Source organism: Ursus maritimus, unplaced genomic scaffold, assembly GCF_017311325.1.
Source record: "Ursus maritimus isolate PB19 unplaced genomic scaffold, ASM1731132v1 scaffold_22, whole genome shotgun sequence".
Lineage (NCBI taxonomy): Eukaryota > Metazoa > Chordata > Mammalia > Carnivora > Ursidae > Ursus > Ursus maritimus.
The window spans coordinates 47861826-47886645 of NW_024424675.1; the positions used below are offsets into that span (position 1 = coordinate 47861826).

The 24820-nt window shown below is 62.3% G+C and overlaps 2 protein-coding genes across 8 annotated transcripts; both read right to left on the minus strand.

Moving 5' to 3' along the window:
• Positions 1–678: 678 nt before the first annotated feature.
• On the minus strand, positions 679–13854 carry UCKL1 (uridine-cytidine kinase 1 like 1). 7 transcript variants are annotated; one of them, XM_008688148.2, is made up of 15 exons: positions 13697–13854; positions 6847–7037; positions 6562–6668; positions 6278–6448; positions 6121–6192; positions 4865–5054; positions 4716–4777; positions 2702–2721; positions 2019–2117; positions 1854–1947; positions 1703–1765; positions 1481–1603; positions 1220–1327; positions 996–1152; positions 679–913 (listed from the first exon to the last, which is right to left on the minus strand). In XM_008688148.2, exons 1-15 carry the CDS (start codon positions 13807–13809, stop codon positions 834–836), a joined length of 1650 nt encoding a protein of 549 aa, XP_008686370.2. In that variant the 5' UTR covers positions 13810–13854; the 3' UTR covers positions 679–833. The 7 variants fall into 7 exon arrangements, with proteins under 7 accessions (XP_008686370.2, XP_008686371.2, XP_008686372.2 ...); XM_008688149.2 differs by lacking the exon at positions 2702–2721 and adding an exon at positions 4034–4050; XM_008688150.2 differs by having other exon boundaries at positions 6847–7034; positions 13697–13847.
• A 2396-nt stretch (positions 13855–16250) lies between these two features.
• Positions 16251–23293, minus strand: ZNF512B (zinc finger protein 512B). The gene is made up of 17 exons (XM_008688145.2): positions 23170–23293; positions 22709–22851; positions 22212–22340; positions 21621–22088; positions 21358–21551; positions 21049–21272; positions 20863–20934; positions 20618–20764; positions 20330–20454; positions 20165–20257; positions 19882–19980; positions 19628–19798; positions 19308–19502; positions 18966–19067; positions 18610–18672; positions 17944–18042; positions 16251–17632 (listed from the first exon to the last, which is right to left on the minus strand). Exons 1-17 carry the CDS (start codon positions 23291–23293, stop codon positions 17381–17383), a joined length of 2700 nt encoding a protein of 899 aa, XP_008686367.2. The 3' UTR covers positions 16251–17380.
• Positions 23294–24820: the final 1527 nt, after the last annotated feature.

The window sequence follows — 24820 nt, forward strand, 5'->3', positions numbered from 1 at the left end:
AGGAAAGAGGCAAGACACAGGTCTGGACCACAGAGGGGTAGGGAGACTGGGGGTGCCAGTCTCGCTGCCCAGAGGTCTATATCACGCACACCCCACCCAGGCAGGCCTGCCACAGACAGGCTGTCTGGAGGCCGCCGGAGAAGCCTGCCTTCGTCCTGAAGCCCTGAAGCAATGAAGGCAGGGCTGGAGGTGGGTTTCTGCCCTGAATAGCACGGCTGGCCCGTGGATGCTGTGTGGCCATCTCCCCTGCAAGTGGGGCTTTTGCCAGTGGTGGGACCAACCTGTCACTCCCTCCTACAGCCGCCTACACACCGATTTCCGGTGGGTTCCCCGACAGTACAAACACGTGGGGGGGGGGGCGGGGGCGGTGGGTGGCTGCAGAGGCCATCTCTTGAGACCCAGAGCCCTAGGTCCAGACCAGGGGCCCATCTGGCAGAGCCAGGAGCTGCGGCCCCCAGCTCTGCCCTCCTAAATCTGATACTGAGCCTGGACTCTAGGGAAAGCCTAGGGCAGGACCAGGAACGCCTGTTCTGCTGAGGATAAGGCGAGGTTCTGACCAGGCTCCTCGACTCCCTTCCTCTCCATGGGGGCCCTGCAGCCTGGGGACTGGGGCTACCCCTCAAGCCCAGGTCCCAGGCAGGACAGCACTCGCGTGCCCCCCAGCTAACCAGGCACGGCTTCATTTTCCCAAACTTTATTTTATAAAATGTATAGAGTAAGTTACAGTGGTAACATCCTTTTTAATTAAAATAAGTTAGGACATCGCTGTAAGCAAGGCCACGAGGCAGGAAGAGGCTGGGTGGCGGCAAGAGCAGCGAGGCTCAGAGTGGCCGCTAGCTCGTGCAGGCCACTTCCTCCTCATCGCTGCCGTCAGGCGCCGCGTCCGTCCCAAAGTAGCGGTCACCGAAGTTACCTGGGGAAAGAGACAGACCCTTGCGGTGAGCACTCAGGCCCTCAGGCCCTGGTGCGCCACCGACCGGCCCGGGCAGGCTCACCGATGCCAGGGATGATGCGGAACAGGTCATTGACGCGCTTGTCCACCGCCGTGGTGATGATTCTCACTCGTGGGAACGCATAGGCCACCGAGTGAACACCCATCTCCGCCATGAGCAGCGACAGCAGGAAGATCTTGTCCTCGGGAACGTCATGGTCCTGCGCAGGAAGGGGCCGGTAAATTCCGACCCGGCCCTGCCCCGCGCAGCCCCCTGCGCCCACTCACCAGGAGCACACGCACAGCCATCATGGCTGCCGCGCCGGTGGACACGGTGCAGTCCATCAGGATCACGTGGTCGTCACTAATGTCCTTGGGCAGCCGCAGGTAGTGGAGCTGCGAGGGGCCACAGTCAGAGCCCGCCCGAACCTACGGTTGCCCTTCGGGCTCCCGCCCCCGCACCTCGGGCGCCCCGGTGCCCCCTTCCCGGCCCCGCTGTCCCTTCCCCAGCCCCCACCCCCCGCCTCCCGGAGCCCCTCAGCCCCGCACCTCGGGCTCCCCGGTGAGCTGGTTGGTCTGGATGAGAATGGTGCCTATGCGCACATCTTTGCACACGGCCCGCAGAGCCGGCTCCATGGTCTCCCCCGCACGCAGGATGGACACGCCAGTGATCTGGGGGCCCGGAGGTGGGGAGGGGGGGGGATGAGCTGGCCGGACCTCCCACCTCCCGGGCCTCCCCAGCCCCGCCCCCGGGCCGCGGGCGGCTGGTACCTGCTTCCCCGCATAGCATTTGCCCGCGTAGTCCTGTCCCTGCGGGGTCTGCACCACGCAGTCCTGCGCACAAAGGGCGTGGGGACGCTCGTGAGAACCGGGAGCCGCCCCCCGCCCGTCCCGGACACCCGCCCCACACCCTGCTCCGCACCTGGAAGGGCAGGAAGGAGAGCGCGTGCTCAATGAGCAACCGCATCAGCCTCTTGGAGTAGAAGATGAACTCGTCACGGCTGGTCTCCTTGTCCCTGCGGAGCGGCTGGGTTAAGCAGAGGTGTGGGCCGCCAGGGGCCACCTCGCCGCACCCAAGGGCCCTCACCTGATGATGGTGTGCATGCCCCGCACCTGCGGCGTGCTCTTGAGCACACTCAGCGTCCGGGGCAGGGGGTGGCACTGGTGCGCCGAGGCCAGCGCGGCCCTGGGAACACAAACCGATTGGGGGCTCAAGAAGGGGTGTCTTCTCCCTGAGCCCCATCCTCCCACTCCGGACACTGTGTGGGGGGCGCACGTGATGGGGACAACGAGGTGTGCAGGTGGGGGCCGCCGCCTCCCTGTGGCTGATCTGGAGGGAGGACCCCAACCCCCAAATACCCCGCCAGGCGAAGGTTGAGCAGAGCAGCTGACCATCAGGTGGGAAAGGAGGGGCTGTGGTGTGAGCCCCCCTCCCAACCCAGATTCTCTCCTGCGCTTGCTTGCTTGCTTGCTCGGAGAAAGCAAAAGGGGACCAGGTTGCGGGAGGGCGAAGGAATCTCAGCCCCAGGATGGGCAACTGGTCCTCAATCCCAGAACATGTCTCCCTGGGAAACAGCTGAGCTTCAGGGCCAAGCCTCGCCCTGACTCTTCCCTCCAGGGGATGCACGGCCCCCTCCGGAGACGCGCGGGCAAATTTGGCTCAGGGCCTGCCCTGCTGCACCGTGCCCAGGGTGGGGAAAGGAGCAGGGGGGAGCAGCAGGGCGGAGCAGAGGGGGCGGGGAGGGGCAGAGCTGGGGACTCTGTCCTCACATATCCCAGCGCAGCTTCCTCTGCTCGCCAGGTGAAGAGTGTTCAGGGAGGGAACAGGGCAGGAAACCCAAGGGTTTACAAAGAGGCGGAAAAGAACAGAGAGAAAAAGACCATTTAGCACGGGAGCGAGTCCCTGCGGCCACCAGCTGGCCTGAGCAAGAGAAAAGGCAGGTGGCAGGGCGAGACCCTGGGGGGCTTTGTTCTCCTTGGTGTGGCTGGCAGCACAGGAGCATGAGTGCCTGCACCGGCCCGCAGCCCCGCTGCCGGTGGCTTCCTGCCCACGGGTCACCACTTCCTTGGCTGGCCAGAGAAGGGAAACTAGCCGGCTGCGCTGAGGTGTTTTTTTCAAGTTTGACACCCTGGAAACTTGATTTTCAGGACAAAGGCTTCCAGGGGGCCTGGCAGTGCAAAACTAGCCGGCTGCGCTGAGGTGTTTTTTTCAAGTTTGACACCCTGGAAACTTGATTTTCAGGACAAAGGCTTCCAGGGGGCCTGGCAGTGCAAAACTAGCCGGCTGCGCTGAGGTGTTTTTTTCAAGTTTGACACCCTGGAAACTTGATTTTCAGGACAAAGGCTTCCAGGGGGCCTGGCAGTGCAAGACCTGCAGGTGCTGGGTCTAGATGAGAGCCAAGCGGTGACTCATAGAGGGCAGCACGCTGCAGGGGCCGCTCCCAACGCAGCAGCTTCAGGGCTCCTGAGCATGAACTGGGGCTCTCCTGGTGCACCCCAATGCCACAGAAAGCCCAGGCTCAAGGCAGGTCATTCATGCTGGACACTGTGTGGGATGGGTGTTTCATCCACTCTCCCCTGTGAGTTCAGAGCTCCTCCTGGCTCTCTCTCCGGAGAGAGTGGGCAGGGGGTCAGGCGGTTGGGGTCTCACCACCATCTGGGGGCATCCAGACTGGACCCTCAGATCAGGCAGAGGACCCTCTGGCTGCCGAGGGACATGCCTGTGACTGCTGATGGGGGGTTGGGGGGCAGCAGTGCTGGCTCAGGACAGCTGTGCCCTCTGGCGTCAGACCCCATGCAACCAGCCCCATGTCGGGGAGAGGCCTCCAGAGAGGTCTGACCAGCATAGAGTCAGGGCACTGTGTGATCCTGGGCAAGTTCCTTAACCTCTCTCTCTTAGTTTCCTCATCTGCCAGCAAAGACAGACACAAGCAGTGTGGGGGCCACCACACCATCCTTTCTTCGCCTGGGGCAGGGCTGCCACAGGGGATCGGCATGACAGGAGAGGACCCTCCCACCTGCCCAGGTGACAACCCAAATTCCGAGCTGCCTGTGGATGCTGGAAATGCCTCCTTCTGTGCAGACAGGTGTGGGAAGTCTTACCTGACACTGAGCTCACGCTGCGGCAGCAACACAGGGAGACACAAGGGAACGGGGTGGCGTGTCAGTGGCGGGAGCACTGCTCACCTTGCAGTCACCGGACACCTCGGCCCTCCGGGCCACCCCCACCCAGGAATGGACCTGCCATAGGCCCAAGGGACCATCCCAGGTGGCCACCAACCACGGGAGGGAGCCAGCTCTTATGGCCCGTATCCTGGGCACCCTCTGGACTGGGCACGAAGAGCCAGGGCTCCCGGGGCTCAGATTTCAGGCCTCCAGCACCCCATTATAAAGCCTGCCCAGAGTGGCAGTGCCCTTAGCCAGCCCAGGGCATGTAACTTCAGGTTGGGGCATCCCTCCTGGAGTGCTCAGGATGCGGGCCTTGGCACTAAAACCCAATGATCCCCTGAAGGTTTGGGAGGAACAGGAGTGGACCCTCCCACTCAAGGCTCAGCTCGGCCTGGAGTATCAGAAGGCACCTCTGCACCCCACACTTTCTCAGGAAACCCAGGGGCCTCTGGCCAGCACAGAGCGCTGGGGGCTGACTGAACCAGCCTGGGACACTGGAGGGGGACAGTGAAGCCAAGGGGGCTGCACAGCAGGCGGCCGTGGTTGGTGGCAGCAGGGGAGCAGGGCGTGGGCTGGGGGGCTGCAGGGACCTGGGGACCGAGCCCAGCTGGCTCACCTCCTCCAGCTGGCTGTGCATATGCTGCACGATCAGGTCAATGGCCACTGTGTTCCCGCTCCCTGCGACGGGACAGGTTAGGAGGGTCACATGGGGTCCGAAGCCCCCGCTGCCCACACTCACAATGGCAGCTGGGTCTGCAGGCTCACCCCAGGGCACCACGATGTCTGCCACACGCATAGTGGGCTGGATGTACTGGTCGAAGGCAGGTTTGACGAACTTGTTGTATTGCTTGATGACACCCTCGATGTCTCGGCCTCGCTCGCTAATGTCCCGGCGCAGCCGCCGCACAAGGCGGATGTCAGAGTCTGTGTCCACAAAAATCTTCATGTCTAGGAGCTGGATGGGGAGAGCGGGGTGCTGAGTGGGGCACGGCACCAGCAGGGCCAGTGTGGGCGACCTAGGGACCAGCTCCTGCAAAGACCTTCGGGCACCTCAGAGGTGTGGCTGGCAGTGTGCATGGGTGTAGGGAAATGTGTGGGGGCAGGTAAATGGGGAGGGTGCTGTCCCCCAGGGGCTTCAGTCAAAGGGCACCAGATGGACACTGGCTGCAGAGGCAAGGTGGAGCTGGTACCATTACTATGGGTCGTCAGCTGTCTGTGTGCCCTCACACATGTCAGGGGACAGGAGACTTGTCCCCTCCCCACCATACCCCCCACCGCAGTGCTCGGGCTTGGTGAGTTCAGGTCTGGCCCTAAAGGGGCTGTTGAGGGGCTGGGGACTACTGCCTGGTAGGCAACAGGGTTCTTGGGCCTGAGCCCAAACTCACTGGCCTCAGAACTCAAGGAACAAGGACCAGAGCACAGGCCTCCCACATGGGCCTCAGTGGGGACGGAAGAGGGAGCCACCCACAGCAGGGCCTGGCAGGAAGGATGCAGCTGTGCATGCCTCCCAGGGGGTTGGACAGCACAGACACAGGAGGCCATCTCCATCCCAGGCAAGAGCACGCATGTGCATGCACATGTGAACCAGCACCCACTACCCCAAGGTCACTCTGACCTCAGTGACTGCATGGGCCCCAGAGAGCAGCAAAGGAAACAGAGACAAGATGGCGAGCAAACATAAGAAGAGAAGGTCAAGGCGCTGGCCCAGGGCTTGCACTCACACCTGGGAGTGAGCCCCTCCTTAGGCCGCCTCCCGCACCAAAGGCATTTCCACTCTCTCTGTGGGAGTGGTGGGTCTGTTCCACCCAATGTCCTTGACCCACTCTCCAGAGAGCAGCCATTCCCCATCCAACAGCCAGTGACCACACCACCGGGGGGGACAGTGACCACGTACCACGGGGACAGAGTGAGTGGCTTGTCCTGCTTGGAGGAGGCAAGTTTAAGGTTAGAACCACAGGAGAAGCAGGGGACTAAGCAGGGATGGGCATTCCCAGCCAGACCATAAGCCTTGCTGCCCTCACCTCCAGCAACGTCTTGTCAGCAAAGGCCATGATGCCCTCGAAGATGATAACGTTTGCACCATAGAGTGTTTTCTGCAAAGGAATCGTGCAGCTGGTCGCCTGCCATGCCTGCCATGTTCCCAGGCGGGCACGCACAGCCCGAGCCCACTGGGCCTACCCAGTCCTTCTTCCGGCTGTGGGTGGTGAAGTCGTAGACAGGCACCTTGACGCTCTTGCCCTGTTTCAGCTTCTTGAGGGTGGACACGATGAGGTCAAAGTCAAAGGCGTCTGGATGGTCGAAGTTGAAGTTGTTGTGGGCAGCCTGCTCCTGCTGCTGCGTGGTCAGCACCTGTGGGAGGAGGCGCTAGGGGCTCTGTGTGCCCTCCGCACCATCCCTGGGACAGGGGCAGGGCATCCAGGCCCTCTGCGGATGTGGCCCGCGTGGGCAGGTGTGCTCCTCACCTTGTAGAAGGAGTCCATGGACAGCAAGACCACCCAGGGCACGTCTAGGGCCTCAATGATCATCCTGGCCACAGTTGTCTTCCCGGAGGCACTGCCACCTCCCAGGCCTGCAGAAAGGGGCAGAGAGACCCTGAGCAAAGGCAGCAGGGCCAGCCCTGCCCCCAACACTCTGCCTGCAGCTTCCCTCCCCTGCTCCCCAGGCTTGACCCCACTCAAGTGCCCGAGGCAGCCCACGTTAGCGGCAACGCCACTTGGGTGTTGGATGGCAGGTCCTGCCTTGCTCACCGATGGCAAAGGCCTCCTTGGACTGTGTGCCATGCTCATTGTACCAGGGCGGCCGTCCGGCCGTGTAGATGGTGCGCTTGCTGGTGCGTAGCAGGGGTGGCTCAGATTTGCACTGGCTGGTGGTGCGCCTCCGGGGTGAGCGCCTGGTACCCACGGGCGGGAGGAGCCTGTCCAAGGATTCTGCATTGCTGCTGCAGAGGAGGAGGACATGCCTGCCTCTGCCCAGGGCCACCAGCCACCCCGCCATCCTGCGTCAGGCCTGGTGTGGCCGGCCCCGGGGTCCACCCCACACGCAGGCACATGGGCATGGCCAAGCTGGGCAGACTCAACTGGGGGCACAAGAACGCTGCCTGCAGCCCATCCACAGAGCTCCTGGCCTTGAACTGTCATTGCCCACACACATTCAGAGGGACAGCAAACGGCATTAGGGGAAATGAGGAGTGCCATCCTGGGCCTGGCCCCTGTCCCCTCAGATGAGAGGGGAGCACACCAGGGGCAGTCAGGACCCCATCAAGGACCATGTTCCCTCCCACAACACTCTTTGTAAGATCCAATCCCTGCCACCCTGAGGGGCACACGGGGAGAGGGGCTCCCGGACAGAGAGGCTGCTGACGGGAAAGCTGAGCGGGCTGGCAGAGGAGATGGGTGCAGGAGGGAATCCCTGGGCTGGGGGGTACGGGAGGGAGTCCCTGGGCTGGGGGGTGTGGGAGGTGCCAGGAGGGAGTCCCTGGGCTGGGCGGTGCAGGAAGGAGTCCTTGGTCTGGGGGGTACGGGAAGGAGTCCCTGGGCTGGGGGGTACGGGAGGGAGTCCCTGGGCTGGGGGGTGTGGGAGGTGCCAGGAGGGAGTCCCTGGGCTGGGCGGTGCAGGAAGGAGTCCTTGGTCTGGGGGGTACGGGAAGGAGTCCCTGGGCTGGGGGGTACGGGAGGGAGTCCCTGGGCTGGGGGGTGTGGGAGGTGCCAGGAGGGAGTCCCTGGGCTGGGGGGTGCGGGAAGGAGTCCCTGGGCTGGGGGGTACGGGAGGGAGTCTCTGGGCTGGGGGGTGAGGGAGGGAGTCCCTGGGCTGGGGGGTGCAGGAGAGAGTCCCTGGGCTGGGGGGTACGGGAGGGAGTCCCTGGGCTGGGGGGTGAGGGAGGTACAGGAGGGAGTCCCTGGGCTGGGGGGTGTGGGAGGGAGTCCCTGGGCTGGGGGTGGCCCGTAGGGCAGCCCTTGCTTCTTGCCGTCCAGCACACTGAAGACCGAGAAGGCAGAAGTCCCCAGGAGCCGCAGCTGGAAAACCCAATCTGGGGAAGGCACAGACAGCATCTGCGTCCTGCTCCCGCCTGTGCTGTACCCCTCGTGCCGACGTGATATGCTGACTTCCCATTGGTTCCTAAGGGACATGGTGTGACTGCCGGCCCAACGCCTCAAATCCCAACAGTGACAGCTCTGGGGAGACTCAGTTTGGCTGAGTGGCCCAGTTGGGAGGTAGTGCCTGCTTGATGCCTGCTCAGAGTCTGTGCTGACCGGCCTGGTCACAAAAGCCAGGTGTAAAGATGGCCACAGGGCCAGGACAAGCTCGGGGAGGAGGCACTTCTGGCCACCGCAGAAAAGAAGGGCTGGGCTGGTCAAAATACCACCCTGCAGACCTGGTCCAGAGGCTGCAAGGCCGGTGGGGGCCGCTGCAGCTGCTGACCGTCTGGGCAGAGCCCCAGTGGGTGGGAGGAACATGCAGGGAGTCAGGTGCATGTACTGGGCCGGTCAGGCCTTGTAGGATGTTGCCTGCAGCACTAGCTTGTCCACCCCTGGTCTGGGACCCCAGAGAAAAACACTGCTCACTAGCATGAAAGCCTGAGAAGGTGTCCTGAAGTCTGCTTAGCTGAGAAAGCCAAGTGCAGTAAGATGTGAACCCATTTCTAGAACCCAGCAAACGCGGCGTGCTCACCCGCACGCACCTTCGTGTCAGTGCATACGAGCAAAGCGGGACACACAGAAAAAAGATGCAGACATGCCAAGATTGCCCTGGGGACCAGGGTTTGGGACTCCTGCCACGTTGAATGTCTTATAAGCACAGACCAAGCCTGCTACCACCGCTACACCCAGCAGTGTGAGGCCATGGGGTGCCAGGAATCCGGCCAGTGAGGGCGGTGCCAGCTTGCCGAGGGCCATGAGACTGCCTTTCTGCCTCTGGAACAGCCCGGGCATCTCCGCCTTGGGAACGCTGATGTTCCCAGCTGTGCAGTCCGCCCAGAGCACCTGGTGCTGCCAAGAGCCAGGAGGACGGTGTGCCCACGCATTTCAGAGTAGCAGGTAGCGGAAGGAATTCGCTAAAGCCAAAGGCGGGACAAATCACACCAGCAGTGCCTGAGGGCTCTGAGGACACCTGCCGCACAAGTCCTAGCAGTAAGAAACCTGCCATTACAGGACAGGAGCCACATGGCACATCCCGGGGGGACAGACAACACAGGGCTGCCACAGCTCCTCGTTGTCAGGACAGCACGAGGAGCCAGCAATGGAGGTAATTAGCCAGTCTGTGTGCTCGGTGTCACCTCTGCAGCTCTGGGGACAGGCACTGCCACCCAACAGTCAGTGTGAAGGGGACTCTGCCAAGCATGGAGCTGCCCCAGCGGTGCTTCCCACATTCCCGCTCGGTCAAGCCAGAGATGGACACAGAGGGGGTGGGGAAGGTTGGGGGGGGGGCAGGAGAGAACAAGCAGGGGTGTCTCCAGGCCCTGGACATACTCCTCTAACAACACTGAGCACACAGCCCCGGGGCTCACCGATACACTGCCCTCCTGGCAGCAGCCCACATACCCCAGAGAGGACAGACGGTCCATTTGGGGAGAATGGAGCCCTCCCAGCAGCCGCAAGGAAGCTCCATGGTGGCCCTGGGGGTGATGGCAGGCAGAAAACAAAGTCCAGCCCGGCCCCTCCCCCTGTGCCTTCTGGGAGAAAACTCTAATGTGGAAAACCCGACTTGCAAAGGAGGAGGGCCTCACCATCTCAGGAACAGGCTCTTGTGTGCTGGTGCCGCAGGCTCTCTCTCCCATAGCCAGGACTGCCTCAGGGCAGCGTAGGCCTGGGGCTGGCACTGCTCCCATCCCCCTGCTTCTCACCCCAGTGCAGTGGCCTGACCTCTCCAACAGGAAACTCTGAGTCCTTATTTGTGAGTGCTCCTTGTCCTATTGAGGTAGTGACGGCCACAACCACTGATGACTTCTGAGGCTCACGCTGCCAACAGCCCGGGGCAGACACCGTCCCAGGGAAGAGTGCCCATGCGCCAGGAAGAGCGGAAAGTAGGCCAGAGAGAGCTTTGCCAGAAACCCGCCCCATCTGGGGCGTGTGACGGGTCTGAACGGTATCAGGCTGGGTGTACAGCCAAGCCCAGCTCCACTGCCTTCTCCAAAGCCCCGTCTCTCTCTGGGAAGCAGGGAGGAAGCCTCGCTGTGACCTCAGAGCAAGCCTCACCCCATTTTCTCAGCGACATGACCTTGGAAATGGGAATGTCGCACCGAAGATCTCCTCTCCCAGTCCGCAGATGGATGGGGTGCTTCTAGCCACAGTGACAAAAGGTAATTTCAAACCAAAGGATTATGAGCCACAACGGACAGAGACTCAACTGTAACAGACAGCCCAAGTAAAACCAGCCCCTGCTAGAGGCCAGCCCAGCCTGGCCCCTCAAGAGCACCTACCCGGCCTGTTTGTCTCCTGACGTCGATTAGACACACGATGTGCAGGGGTGCGAGTGGCCAAGACACAGCAAGGGCGGGTTGCCTCACCACAGCCGCGGAAGATGACAGGCGTGCCACTCACCTGCCTTCTGCTCCAAGGGCCCAGCACCCCGAGATCCTGATGCCAGGGTAAGCTGGGGGGCTGCTCATGGCTGGGACACAGGGGACGGCGGACAGCAGGGTGATCCCAGGTGTGTACAGAACATCTCCACTCTGCCGCTTAGACCCCCAGTAGCTCCCCAGGACAGCTCAGGGACCACCTGAACTGCCCTTCCATGGGTGGGCAGGCAGCACAGTAGGCGAGGAGCTGGGGCAGGGATCGNNAGAGCCCTGTGAGGAAAGAACGGGACCCACTGCCGGCCTCTGTGTGAGGCCAAAGGCATTAAGAGGGTCACCCGTCTGGGGGCTGTGTGCTCTCCTGATATTAATAGCACTGACCCTGCTGAAAAGAACACTGTCGTGGGGCCCTGGCAGAGCTCAGGCCGGCCCTGGGTGTGAACTGCCCCCACCCCCCCGCTGTGCACTGGCTGGAATACTGCTGGCCCAGGCTTGCTGAGGACCACGGTACACCCCCCCAGAACACCATGGAAAAAACTCCAGACCCCAGGCCTGCTTGGGACTGTAGAGCCAACCCCCTCCTACCCACCCACAGCAGAACAGGGAAATTGGGGAAATCGGAGTGTCTCCAGGCCACGCCTTGCTGAATGTCCTGAGCCCTGCGTCACACCCTTGGCCCCAAGGTGCCTTCTAGAGGCATAAACAAACCTGAAACTCTAGCCACCCGCCCCGCCCCTCCAGGGGTAGACTCCAGCACATCCCCCAAGGCCACCCAGCGTTCAGCCAGGGGACACAGACAGTCTCTAGCCTGGCAGCAGGAGGAAGAATGGGTTCAGCTTGCTGAGGATGGGTCAAAGAATCTTTACTGCAGTGTGTTAAGGGGTCTGCATCCCTAAGTCCCTGGCCTCCTTTGCAGCTTTTCTCCTGACTTGGCTTCTAACAACACAGAGGCTCGGGGAAGAGAGAAAACTCTACATGCCGTTCACACACCTGAAGAGGGGCTACTCCTGGCAGCCGCCTCAGGAGAAGCCTCTCCTGGCCACCCAGGTAACAAGGGTGTGTCTGCCTCCCTGTTCAGAGGCACCTGGAGGCAGGACTGAACTGTCCATCTTTGCCCACAAGAGCTTCTCCCTCCTGACCCCCAGTGTGGACACATGGGCAGGGGCCGGCCCCCCCTTCAGAGGCAGGAGCTGTCCTGGGCAGGGCTGCAGAGTTGGGGCGTGCAGCACCAGGGCCTCCACAAGTGCCTGACACCCTGTCCGGGTTTAGGGAAGTTTGCTGGATGAGTAAAAATGAGGCCAAATGGAGGAGGGAGGAGCGGATCCACTGCGGCCTGGCCCTAGGGATCCCAGACTGGCTCAGGGACAAAGAGGTACCAGGGCTTTCTCAGGACAGATCAAGTACTGTGGGGGCTGAGAGGCTACAGCCCTAAAGGGGCTGAGAAGACTCAAGAGGCTTGCAGGGCCCCTACCCCACCACCCTGGAAACCTCCCTGCAGAACCCACTTGTTCCTTCTGCTCTGGACCGGCCCAGTCAGCCTCCCTCCATTCCCACAGTTCAAACCCATCTCCACCTGGACCGCACAGGGAGAGACTGCCTAAGGGGTTCACTGTTATCACCGCTCTACCTGCACGTCCAGTGCTGAAGTGTCCAAGGTCCCTGACCCTCCAGAGGAGCAAACAAACAAAACACAATGGCGAGGCGGACTAACCGCACAGACGCAGCTACAATCATGTGGACAGGGAAGCTGGAGCGATGGTCAGCGGGGGCCCTCAGGGGGCGTGCAGGGATGGTGGGGGCAGCACAGGGAAACAGCGCTCAGGTTACCAGCATCGGGGAAGAACCGTGAAGTCCGGGGGCAGTTCCAGGGCAGACCCCGTGGGCCTCTGGAGAAGCGTGCCGCTGGCAGGTCCTGGCTCCCTTCCTACAACATCCACCTCCCTGGGCACCATGAGGGACACCTGTGCCCACTACCCGACTCCGTACACAGGGTGGGGACCAGCTGCAGCTGCCACCAGTCCATGTCTTCGGTGAGTGCTTCTCTCAAGAGCTCATCTGGCGTTACCCTGTCTGATCTCGGGCGAACTCAAAGACTCTTTGGAACTGGCAGGTATCACAGACTCAAGTCTACGAGACGCAGTCATCCTGCGCCAGAATGTAGTCACTTTTCGCTGGGAAGGTGTGAGCCTCCTCAGGGCAGCTCCCCTCGCCTCGTTCCTCTCCCTGCCAATACAGTGGCTCCCTGGCATCCAGACCATCCTGGAAGAGGCCAGGCACACAGCATTTCTGCCTTGGAGACATCATCCAATCCGCGCGATGAGATGCCCAGGCCGGAACGACGGCTTCCTTGGATTCCCCCTCCCCCACCCGCTGGCTGTCGCTGAGCCTTCCTTAAGGGACAGGTCAGACCCCGAAGTGAGGAGCCAGCCCTCAAGGGCGGGGGCTGCTCCAGAGCAGGGCTCAGCCGCCACCCCCTGGTGGGCCGAGCCCTACGAGCACCAAGTAGGAGCCCATTTCCTCTTGGCCTCTTCCACCTCCCCGGTCAGGGTGACAAAATGGCTCTTCCCCCGCTGCACCCCTCCAACTCCAACTCTTGCAAAGCCTCCACAGCGCCTCGAGGTGCGGCACAACAGGTGGGGCAGTCACAAGGCACTCCAGACTCACGAACCCTGGCCTCTCGGGTGGGGCAGGAGCGGGGGCAGGGCCTGAGTCCCCCTCAGAGCGCCAGGGAGGCACACGCTCCCGCCCCTCGGGACGGGCACCAAAGTCAGCTTCAGGACAATCCGCTTTACCCGGCCGGCCTGCCCACGAGCCCGTCCCCGCCGGCCACCGCGAGCGGCGGCGCACGCACAGTCCCACCTCTCGGCCCCGCGCCGTCGGCTCCGCCAGGCCCCGGGGACCCTCCCACCGCGGGTGCCGGCAGCCCCCGCGCGTCCAGGCCCAGCTCGTGGCCGTCGCCCCTGCCCGCAGGCCAGCGCCCCTCGGCACCGCGGGCGGGGGCTCCGTCTCCCGGGGCCTCCCCCTCCCGCAGCAGACGCGAGGGGGCGTGCGCGGCCCCCAGCCCGTGCCCGGCGCGCCGCGCCTACCGGTCCTCGCACGCGGTCTCGCTCCTCTCCGCCGGCTGGTCGGGCCCGTCTCCGGCCGCAGCGGGCGGCGGAGGCAAGCGGGGCGCGTCAGCAGAGGCTGGGGGCGCCGCCATGGAGCTCAGAGGCCTCGCCGCGGGCCGCCGGCCGCGGGGCGGGGCTCTGGGGCCGGCCGCACTGGCCTCCGGGAGTCGTAGTTCGAGGCTTTGCGCCCCGAACTCGCTGGCGCACCCCGCGAACTACAAGTCCCACAAGGCCGTACGGCTGTGCATGCCGGGACTCGTAGTCCGGCCTCCTCCCCCGCTTGCGGGGGGGGGGCGGGTCTTCCACGAGGAAGGATTCCCACCCAAGAGCTTTACCACAAATTCAGCCGCACAAAGCCCCTGGAAAAAAATCAATAAACATTTATTTGATACAGTCATATTTAATACATACAGTTGATGGCCCACCCCCACGCCACTTGGGGCCGAGGAGGCCGGGACGAGGACCGGGGACAGATGGTCACAAGGCGGGCAGGGCCCGAGCTCACCGCCAAAACATCTTGCAAATAAACACTTTGTAGATAGAATATATATGTATATATATGGTTACAAGTGATAGCTGGAACCTCTCTTTCAAAATGCACTTATGCACGGAGAACTGGCATTAAAAAACCCAAACCAAGAAACCCAAAGCACAGGACGTGTGGCTGCCAGGCCAGAGGTGCTAGCCAGGCCCCCTGAACCCCAGGCCTCCAGGGTACCTGAGGCCTGAACTGGACACACCGGGACAGCCCTGCCCTCCGTGGGTCAGGGTGCACCCGTTCTCTCCCTTCCGAACCGGAGGGACAGGAGGGGGGCTGCGGCTGGGAGGGCCACTGGTCACACCAGGACACACCCTCATCTGCCTTTGCACAAGCAAATAAAGTGCACCCTACTTTTGTGTGAAGTGTCAGCCCCTTAAGTCGGCCCTCTCCCCTTCTCAGGGCAGGGTGGGGGAGGGGGTGGGCTGGGCCAGAGGTAGATCTTCAGAAAGGGACCTGGCATTGTGCCCTGGGCTTGGGTCTTGGGCAGTGTCCATGCCCACCATGCCCTGGGGGGTCTGCCACTCCAGTCCCTCTCATTGAAGGTGTCAATCAAAGCCAGGTGGTTACCTGGGCTGAATTCCCACCAGAGTGGGAGGTGGGCAGATCCTGCTGAGCCCCCCAGGGCTCTGCCCCCTTTGGAAGAGGGCTCTGCCGACCAGCTCACCACTGCCACTCACCAGAGCATGGGAAGCAGGAAAGGAAGAAGGGAGAGAGGGGTCCGACCCAACAGCCACGTTTGGCAGCAGCTCCCCACACCCACTTGAAAGACAAAGAAGGGGGTTAAAGTGCTAAACATCAAGTTACCCAGGACCCCACCTCTTCCCACACATCTCAGCGGGGTTCCCAAACCAGGGACCACCTGTGGACTTCAGGGGGTGACCTGGAAACTCACCCCCCAGCAAAAAACCAGCCCCCCACTCCCCAAGGGCCGAGTACCTGAGAGGCTGGGGCGGGCGGCCGTCCCCAGCAGAGGTGTTGAGGTCCAACCTCCTCCAGCCATTGGTGACAAGGACAAAATGCACCTAGGGCTCCTGCCAGCACCTGCATCCCCTCCCTGCCCAAGGCTGCCCCTGCAGTAGCTGCCTGATCCCACCTCTGCCTCCACCAGCTGTATACCATAGTGACACCCAGGAACACAGAAAAGAAAATCCTTCTGCCCATGCAGTCCAAAGCCCTGCCCACGCTACCCTCCCTTGACCTTTGACACTGGATCACACCCGTCCACCCACGCCTCTACCCTTTGATCAAATTAAGGTGTGTGTGATTGGGGGCAGTCCATGTCTCGACACCCCCTCCCTAGCACACCAGGCCAGGGCTGCCCAGGTCAGAGCCTTTTGGGCAAAGGAAGATGCTGGAGACAGGCAGCACGACATGCCCCAAAGGCCCCCCTGGAACCTGTCTTCCTACTGCAGAGCTAGGAGAGCTGAGCCCGACTGGGAGCTGGGAGCCCCTCCTCTCCTGGGACTAGATGAGGACGGGAGCTGGGGTGGGGGGGCAGAGACATGCCTAGTCAGCACTGCCTCCCTGAGCAGGGGAAAGACACCCCCTCAGCCCCCAGATCCACCGTCGGCACCAGGAAACCCTTAGCACCAAAATGTCAGATTGTTGTGTTTTTGTATAAAAAACAGAATAAAAAAAAGGTTGTTACTTGTCACAGCAACAAGACTGGCATCCACTACACCCAGGAGACACACGCACACGGGCAAATATCAAAATTCACATCGTCCAGGATCGGCAAGACCGAGCCCTCAGCCCACCCCCACCCCCCAGTGGGAAATAGCCTCTGTCCAAACCCAGTAGCTCTGAGTATCCTCCCCCTCCCTACATGGCCAAAGTTGGAAGGTGGGGCCCAGGGAGGAGACCAGAGGCAGTGTGGCCACCTCCTCTGGGTGCCCTGAACTCCAGCCTGAACCCTGGTCAACCTGCAGACCTAGCCATCCCCTTTGGGGCCCAACTCAGAGCTGCAGAGCTGCCAACACAATGTGACCTTGGCCTTCAGCTCTCATATCAAAAGACCACACAACCAGAAACGACAGGGCAGGTAAAAAAGGGAGAAGGGGACTCCCATGGGAGCCTAGCCACAAGCCAACTCAGACCAGCAGACAGAAGGCTGATTCCCACAGGAATCACTCCTCAGAGCTGGGCCTCAGTTCCATACCCCACATACCTGTGGGCCCCAGGTTGACCCTAGAGCCTAGACTGGCCCATGCCTAACCCATTGGACTGCCCCAACCTAGACCAATGGCATTAGCGAAGCTGGAGATTGGAGGCAAAGCTATGCTCCACGTGGCCCCCTTATCCCCTGCTCCTGCCGCCTTGCAGGTCAGACCAGAACCCTCCCCTCGCCCAGGCAGGGAGCACCCATGGAGACGGGATGGCAGACAGTCCCCTATTAACAGGGCCACCTCCACCCACCACGACGGACAGGGGCCAGTGCGGCAGAGGCCCAAGCACAGCAAGGGTTGCACAGGCAGGGGAAGGTGGGCCTGGAGAGGTAGAGAACAGAAGCAGAGGAACCAGAGGCAGAAGGACAAGGGAGGCCACGGTGGGGCAGGCTGTCAGGTCAGCACGGTAGCAGTCAGACTCAGGGTCTGTCCTGGGAGGTAGCTGGGGGTGCTGGGGTCCAGTGTTGGGTAGAGAGGTGAGGCTGCTCAGTCAGGTGCCCTCATCAGCCCAGAACCATGGGTCACCAAGGACCCCCAAGCCTTGGGCCTGAGAAAGCAGACGGGGCATGGAGCTCACATGGTGAAGGCCATCTGCCTGCCCTGCGCTGCCCCGTGGCCCTGAGGCCTGAGCTGCAGACCCTCCTCCTGCCTATCCAGGGCCCCTGACTCTGCCAGGCCCGTCAATGTCCCTCCACACTATTGCACTTCTGTTGCTGCCACAGGCCCTCCCCCAAGGAACCCCACCCATGTGTGCCCTGCACAGCCTGCACAGGGGAAGGGCCACCTTCAGGAAGGAGAGAGGGGCTGGCTGCCTCCACTGGACAGATGAATAGGCAGGGGTGGGGGATGGAGAACTGGAGGGCAGGAAGTGCTGGAGCTAGCTACCCCCACCCTCAACAGAGTGGACTTGCCGTCCAGTGTGGGGACCAGGCCCCACCCACCTGCCAGCCACCACGCTCACTTCTCAGGAGCCTTGCTGGCTCCCACCTTCCGGCCAGTGGAGCCCCGGGCCCCCCTGTCTCTGCCTCCTGGGGGCCAGTCGTCCCGACGAGGGGGCATCTTGGGTGCGGGCTCCTCAGGGGTCCGCTCCTTGGGCTTTCGGCCTCGCTTCTTCCCGCCCGCCAGACTCTTCTTCTCCTCCTTCTTGGGCGCCAGTGAGTCCTGGCTCCTATGTTTGGGAAGTGGGTCTGCCGAAGTACGAAACCAGTTCTGGAAAGAAGAAAAACACAGTGCAGACCCTGGGATAGGAGGGTGCTGAGCACTGGGGCTAGGCAGGCCACTGCACTATGGTGGCCGAGCAGCAAAGCGCCCACCCAAAGGGGTATCTCCTACTCAGGCTGCTGGGGGGGGGGGCACCCAAGCTTCTCTGCTCCTCCAAGGAAGCCAAAGCCCCTCTGAAGGGAAACCACCAGATCTCTCAACTTTGGCTGCTCACTCAAAGGCCATACAAGCCATCAACCCACCACTCCCACTGTGGCCCAATCCCCTGCCAGACCAACAAGGCTCTCAGCCCATCCCACCTCTGCATGGGTCTTGAGGATGTGATATTTGACGCCACTCTCAGAGCTGAACTCCTTCGGACACAGCAGACAGCAATACTTGCCCACTAGGTGTTCTCCCTGCAAGGCACAGGGCAGGCTGGCCTCCAGAGGTTGGATCCCCCCCCCAACCCTTGGAAGACCAGAAGCACCATATCCGACCAGGGCACCTGCCCCTCTGCCTGCCCCTGTGTGGCTACAGGGTCCGGGAAGCCACAGCTCATCTGAATGGGTGCTCAACACCTGGACTTCAGAGACCCATGAGGCTTCTCTGTGGCAGGACCTTGGAGTTGCCCCCACTAAAGGAAGGTAAAGGATGTAGAGAGCATGGGAAGAGGCAGGTGCCCCGGGGGAAGGGTTGCGGCCTTTGCTTGAGGGCCCTTCACCCCAAGCCCAGGTCAATGGGCCTGCTTACAGCCACACAGACAAGGAGCTCCTGTGGGCAGAACAACTTGGGGCTGACGGACTCATGGATAGGGCTGGAGTGCCCTGGGTAGGGTTGGCCATCGGGCACTGGCCAGTCCCTGGGCTCATGGAGGAGCCTGCCCCATGGGGGTAGGGTCACACACTCAACGTGTGGGGCCCTCTAGGGGTTGGCTGGGCACACTGAGTACCTGCCCCACCCTGGGAAAGGGCCTGGGGACTGACCTTGCTGCAGCTGGCGAGATGGGCCTTGAGGCCAGACACACTGGAGTAGATGGCTTCACAGCACTGGGGACAGGAGGCAACCATGGGAGAGGGCCTCCCAGCAGATGCCCCCGCACAAACATACACGCACTCCTTGCCCAGAGGATAGGGGGTTTCTCTGGGGTAAGTGTGGGACATGACCCCAGGAATCCTGGGGTAAGGGCAGACTGGACCTCTCCATTTAAGGACCCTGCAGGGGCCCAGGGATCACAGATAGGCTGGTCACTTGGAGGCCCCCTACCCAGGGCCACACCTGGGCTCTTTGTCCTTGAATCCCTGTGTCCCCACACCCACCCCACCAGCCTGCCCCAACTCACGTCATTGGGGCAGTTGACGTGGCCTTTCTCCTTGACTTCATTCTTCCATGCCTCCAGCAGCTGGGGGTTGAGCGTGGGGAGGCCTGGCCGAGTGTAGTTGAGCTGTAAAAATAGGTGTGCACCCAGGTGAGCCCAATGGGGGCTCCCAAGTGCCAGGCCAGAGCTGAGCCCAGATACCCCCAGTTGCTCTAAGGACCTCATCTGTGCTCTCCACAAAGGGGAGATTTGAACCTAGACAGTCAGCCAATGGCCCAGGTCACAGGGGCAGGGCCATCGCAGGGGACCCCAAGCTCAGTCACGTCCTGCTCAGAGATGGGAACTGGGGGCCTGGCGGCAGCTCACCCGGGCAGTCTCAGGTACCAGGTCGTCCTTCACCCGCCGCTTGGTCCAGTCTCGAGCCAGTTCATCCTCTGCGATCTCCTGCAGGTGGAATACGGCCACCTGGGCTGACGTGCGGCGGATGCGGCCACTGGGGGTCCGCTCCACCCCCAGCAGGTCCTCAGTTTCAGGGGGCTTGTCCTCAGGCTCCTCGGGTGGCTGCAAAGCAGGGAGGCCGCGGTGAGCCACAGGAGCCACGGGGCATGAGCCACAAACACAGAGGCTCACGATTCCCGACGCACGTGGTCCCCAAGAAGGGAGGCCCCAGGCCACGGGCTGCTCACCGGGGCCGTGTGCTCTGAGCGCATGTGGTAATCGTGTCCAGCCTTGGAGCGGTAGGTCTTTCCGCAGTGGGTGCAGGGAAAGGAGGGGCTGTCCACCTCACAGGGAGGCTTTCCACAGCGTCGCTGGTGGTACTGGTAGCCCATGAGGCTGGAGAAGGCGGCCCCGCAGCCCTGGGGTCGGGCTTGGGTCAGTGGCCGGCGAGAGGCTGGGCCTCATCCCACATGTGTGCCTCACACCCCGCCGTCCCACTGACCTCCTGCGGGCAGCGCAGCCTCCCCATCTGCTTCAGCACCTTGCGCAGCCGCTCCCGTTCCTCCTGCTCGCTCCCCTCCGAGGCCTCAGCGTCAGAGGGCTGGGGGCGGGCCCAGCCTTAATATCCCCACCACCACAGGGCCCCGCCCCTGCCCCGGGGTCAGGGCCACAGATGTCCAAGGTCAGGCATGGGAACCACCGAGCTCTGCTGCCACGCGGTCAGGGCAGGGCATGCAGGGTGGGGTGGGACAGACTGGGCCGGTGGATGGTGGGTCAGGGCGTACCTTGGCGCTGTGTTCAGCCATGGTGTGGTAGTTGAGGCCGGCCTTCGATTTGAACTGTTTCCGACAGTGCTGGCACTTGAGAGCGTCCTGCAGCTGCACATGCATCCCTGTCGTGAGATGCTGACTCTGGGCACCTCCCCACCTGGGACCCCGGGGCAGCCTTACCTTCTGACACACGTCCATGTGCTTCTTGAGCCCCACGAGGGTCTTTCGGGTGACCACGTTGCAGGTGGGGCAGACGGCCTCCCCCCGTTCATGGATGGCCCGCTGCCAGGGCTCCTCAGGGCCACCTGTGGGGCAGGGCCAGGGCCTCAGGGACCGGTGGGGGCTCCCGGACGCCCTGGATGCCAAGCACAGGACCCGCGGTCCACGCTCAGCCCCTAGTCCCTGTGGTCCAGGATCTGCCCCAGAGTTGAGATCTGTCCTGCGCCCGCCTCACGGCAGCCCCCGCACCTGGAGCTGGGTGGGCCGTGGGGGGCGGCACTTCCTTGCTGACAGTGCTAGCAGGAACCAGCGCCTTCTTCCGCACGTCCTCAGGGCCCGGCCCCTCCTGCTTCTTCGCACGGTGCATGCGGGATTTGTCCTCCGCCTTGGCTAGGCCTGGGCGCACACACACAGGGGAGGGCAGCTGTGAGCCAACGGTGCGGTTACACGTGTGTGTGCATCCACCCCAGATGCCCAACTGGCCAGGGCCCTACCTTTGAGTCCGAAGGTCCCTGAGATGGACGGCTGCTCCCCTGTAAACTTCTTGGGTGTTTTCTGTTTCCTTCCTGACTCCGGGCAGAGAAGACAGAGGCCAAGGTTCTGGTCAAATAACCACCGGGAGGCCTGGGCCAGCGGATGGCTACCCCACCCCAGTCTCTGCCCCCCAGCTCTCCTCTTACTGTGCTTTGTGCGCTCCGCTCCCTCCTCGGGGGACACAGGGCCTGCGGCCCTCGGTGCTTCCTTGCTCCCCAGTAGCCTGCTGCCCAGAGAGGGGGGGCTGCCGCTGGGGTCTGTGCTCAGCTGGAAGGCCGAGCTGTGGCCCGTGGTGGAGGGGCTGTACTCCCCGTTCTCTGGCCTCGCCTGCTTTGGCAGGACGGGGCATGCATCCAGGCCGTCCGCTGCCCTGCAGGGAGCAGGCAGGTGAGGGGCAGGAGGGCCCACTTTGGGCCCTGTTACCACCTGCAACCCGGAAGGAGACCCCCCCGTACCTTTTCTTACCACTGCTCCTCCCTGTGGCACGAGGGGTTTTGTTCTCAGACTTGGTCAGCAGCACCATTTTGCAAGGTGGTGTGTGTCTGCTGATGGCAATGGGCCTGCTGACCGTCACTGGCTTACTGACCACAATGGGCCTGCTGACTGTCACTGGCTTCGTGACTGGCACGGGTTTCGTAACCGTCACAAGCTTTGTCATCGGCACTGGTTTGTTGATGGTCACCGGTTTGGTCACTGGCACGGATTTGGTGACTGGCACTGGCTTATTGAGAGTCACTGGCTTGGTGACTGGCACAGGCCTGCTGACTGGCACAGACTTGGTGACTGGTATGGGTTTGGTGACTGGCACAGGCCTGCTGACCGTCACTGGTTTGGTGACTGGCACAGGCCTGCTGACCGTCACTGGTTTGGTGACTGGCACAGGCCTGCTGACCGTCACTGGTTTGGTGACTGGCACAGGCCTGCTGACCGTCACTGGCTTGCTGATGCCAATGGGTTTGCTGACACCCACGGGTTTGCCAATAGTGACAGGTTTGCTCACTCCAATGGGCTTGCTGACCCCAACGGGCCGGCTGATGGTGACCGGCCGGCTGACTGGTCCAGGCTTGGGGGCAGGCAGGGGTCGGTCCATATGGTTCCAAATGCGGTGCTTCTCCAGCTGGGTCTTGGAAGTGAAGGCAGCCTCACAGAAGGGGCAGGGAAAGGTCAGCCTTTCTGGGATGGCACCCTGTGGGGAAAGGGCAGGCATGGGGAGGGCAGCCTGAGGTGACTGCCCACACAGACCCTATGCAGGCAGGTAGGGCAGGGTGGGCCCAGGCCTCTTCCTCCTCCCTACCCCACGGCCCCTTACCCCTTGGCACCGCTGGTAATGATACTTGAGCCCGTAGATGCTGGGGAATTCCAGCCAGCACCCTGAGTTTGGACACTTCACCCTTGAGTGTGCCTTGAATTCGTCTTTCCACTGGTTCATCAGGGAGAGCTGGGCATGGAAAAGGCGAGGTTGCTGACCCCTCAGCCAGCTGGGCCTCTGCCAAGCCAAGCCCCAGACTCAGCACCCTCCCCAGGCCTGCAGGGCAGACAGGTGGCAGGAGCCCTTCCACCTCAGGACTGCAGCAAGATTCAGGCCACTCCAAGCAGTGACAGTGTACCAGACCTGTTCTAAAAGCCCCACAGATGTGGTCCACTAGGTCCCAGGCCACACCATGAAGCCTTAAGGCATGGAGCGACCCCTCTGATGCAGGCTGGGATGGCCTGGGGCTGGATGTGTGGCAAGCTAGCTAAGGCAGGGGGGTGGTCTTGACAGGCAGACCCCAGCATGAGTCCCACCCCAGCCTTCAGGGAGCTCACAGGAATGTCTCGGAGGGCCTGGTTCTCAGCTTTTGGACGCCCCTTCTTCTTCCCTTCGGTCCTGTCACTGGCTGGACTTCCTGGGTCAAAGCAGAGTGGGGCCTGGCTGGGCATTGTCTGCCCACCCCGGACCACCGGCATCCCTGCAACACATGATATGCCAAGACTTGGAAGCTGTGCTTCCCACAGCCTCGCCTGCCACCCGGGGGGCTGGTCAGGCCTGGAGTAAGCCGCGCTTCCCCCATAGTGAAGCATGGAGAGTGGGAGACTGTGGTCAGCCTAGAACAAGAACCCAGGGCCCCAGGCTGCCCCCACCCTGGGAAGGCTCTCAAGAGCCCAGGCAGCCCAGCTGGGTACCTAGGAGATGGACCACTAGGGAGCTGGGAGCCGGGGAGGAGTCCCACACCCAGCACTGGCTGCCTGCGATCGCCTGGAGTTGACCTTGGTCTGACCCCTCTTACCCAACTTTGGTGGGTCATGCAGCACAGGAAGTCGGACCTCATTCCGGCCTCCATCCTTCCCAGGTCCACTCTTGCTGGACCCTGGGAGCCGGCGTCCTCCTCCAACGCAGAAGGGATCAGTCATCTCTGCAGAGCAAGTGGACAGACCCGTGAGGCCTACCAGGCCTGAGTGAGAACTTGAAATGGGCTGGCCCTGAGCCCCACCCCCAGACAGGCCCCTCTGTGGCTCAGGAGAGGAGAGCCTGCCTGCTTGTGTATTTGGCCACATGGGAAAGTAGATGACTGAGGCTTCTGGTTTAGGGGAGGGGCTGCCCAGATGAGGTCCCCCCAGATCATCCAGGAGACACAATAATCTTGGGATCATCTGACCCTGTCCTGAAACCCTCATCAGCTCCCACAGACTTCCTCTGTCCCCAGACACACAGTCCCAAAGAGTACCAAGAATCACACCTGCTACTGGGCTAGGGGTGGTCCCTAGAGAGGGAGAGTGTTCAGGAGGAAAGAGGTCAACAGCAGCCCTCCCAGGGGCCAATTATGACACCAGTATGGCTGCTAGCTCACAGGCTGTGCTGGCCCAGGACCTTGGGACACCTTTCTCCACAGCCCCACCCAGACCAAAGACAATGCCACCCTACCTGGGTGGGCACCCCTAGATCCTTCTCTCCAGGACACAGATGGAAGATGGCCAAGATGGGCACTGAGGGCCCCCAGCCTACTCCCCCACTTAGCAAGTTCCCCAGGGGGTGTGGGGGGGGCAGATCAAGGACCGAGCACCCTAAGGCAAGCACCTGGTTCTGGTCCCTATGCCAGCTGAACCATCCTATCTGACCCTCTTCTCAGCCTTGTCTCCAGCAGGAATCCCTCAGCCAACTCTCTACCTGGCTGACCTCCTCCCCATCTCCATCCTCAAAAGCCTCTCTATCCCCCACCTACAGGCCTGCCAGCACCACTCCTCCAGAGACCACCAGCCACTGGCCACATGAAATACCCCACTACCCAAGGCTGGGCCTCCATAGGCCTGTTCTGCTGGGGGATCCCACACCCTGAGAGCTGGGGGGAGGGACTCTGAGCTCAGCCCTACTGGATGCTCCCACAGGGACACCCAAGGCCACAGGAAAGGGACTGGGGACAGTTGTGTGGGCAGGGGGCCCCTCCTCTGGCAGTGCCTAGAGGGGGTCCAGAGGCTGAGGTCAGAGGTAAGGACAGTCACTGCCCGCTGCCAAGGGGGTACCCATATCCTAAGCCTGGGGGGAGGTACGGGTTTGCGTGGGTCTAAACAAACTTCTCCCAAGTCCTCACACGGAAACTTCTAAAGGAGACCTGCCGGCATCAGTCACCCCAGCCCCGTGATGACTCCAACAGCCTGGGGTGTGGGTGCCTGCCAAGAACCCACTTTCCAATCGCTCTCCAGCTTGGGTGGAGAATTCAGAGTTGGGGGACTGGGGCCAGGGCTGCCCTAGGAGGCAGACACCCTCTTTTCATCCAGGACCTGTCACTTGAACAACAGGAGGAAAAGGGATTCCACACTGCTGGAGGGCCCAGCAGGGTCACAGAGGTGGGACCCTCGCAGGGGGGAGGGGGCGCCACAAGCAACGCTGGCGGCAGGACCGCGGCCCAGGCTGGGCGCACGGATGAGGCTGGCTAGGAAACG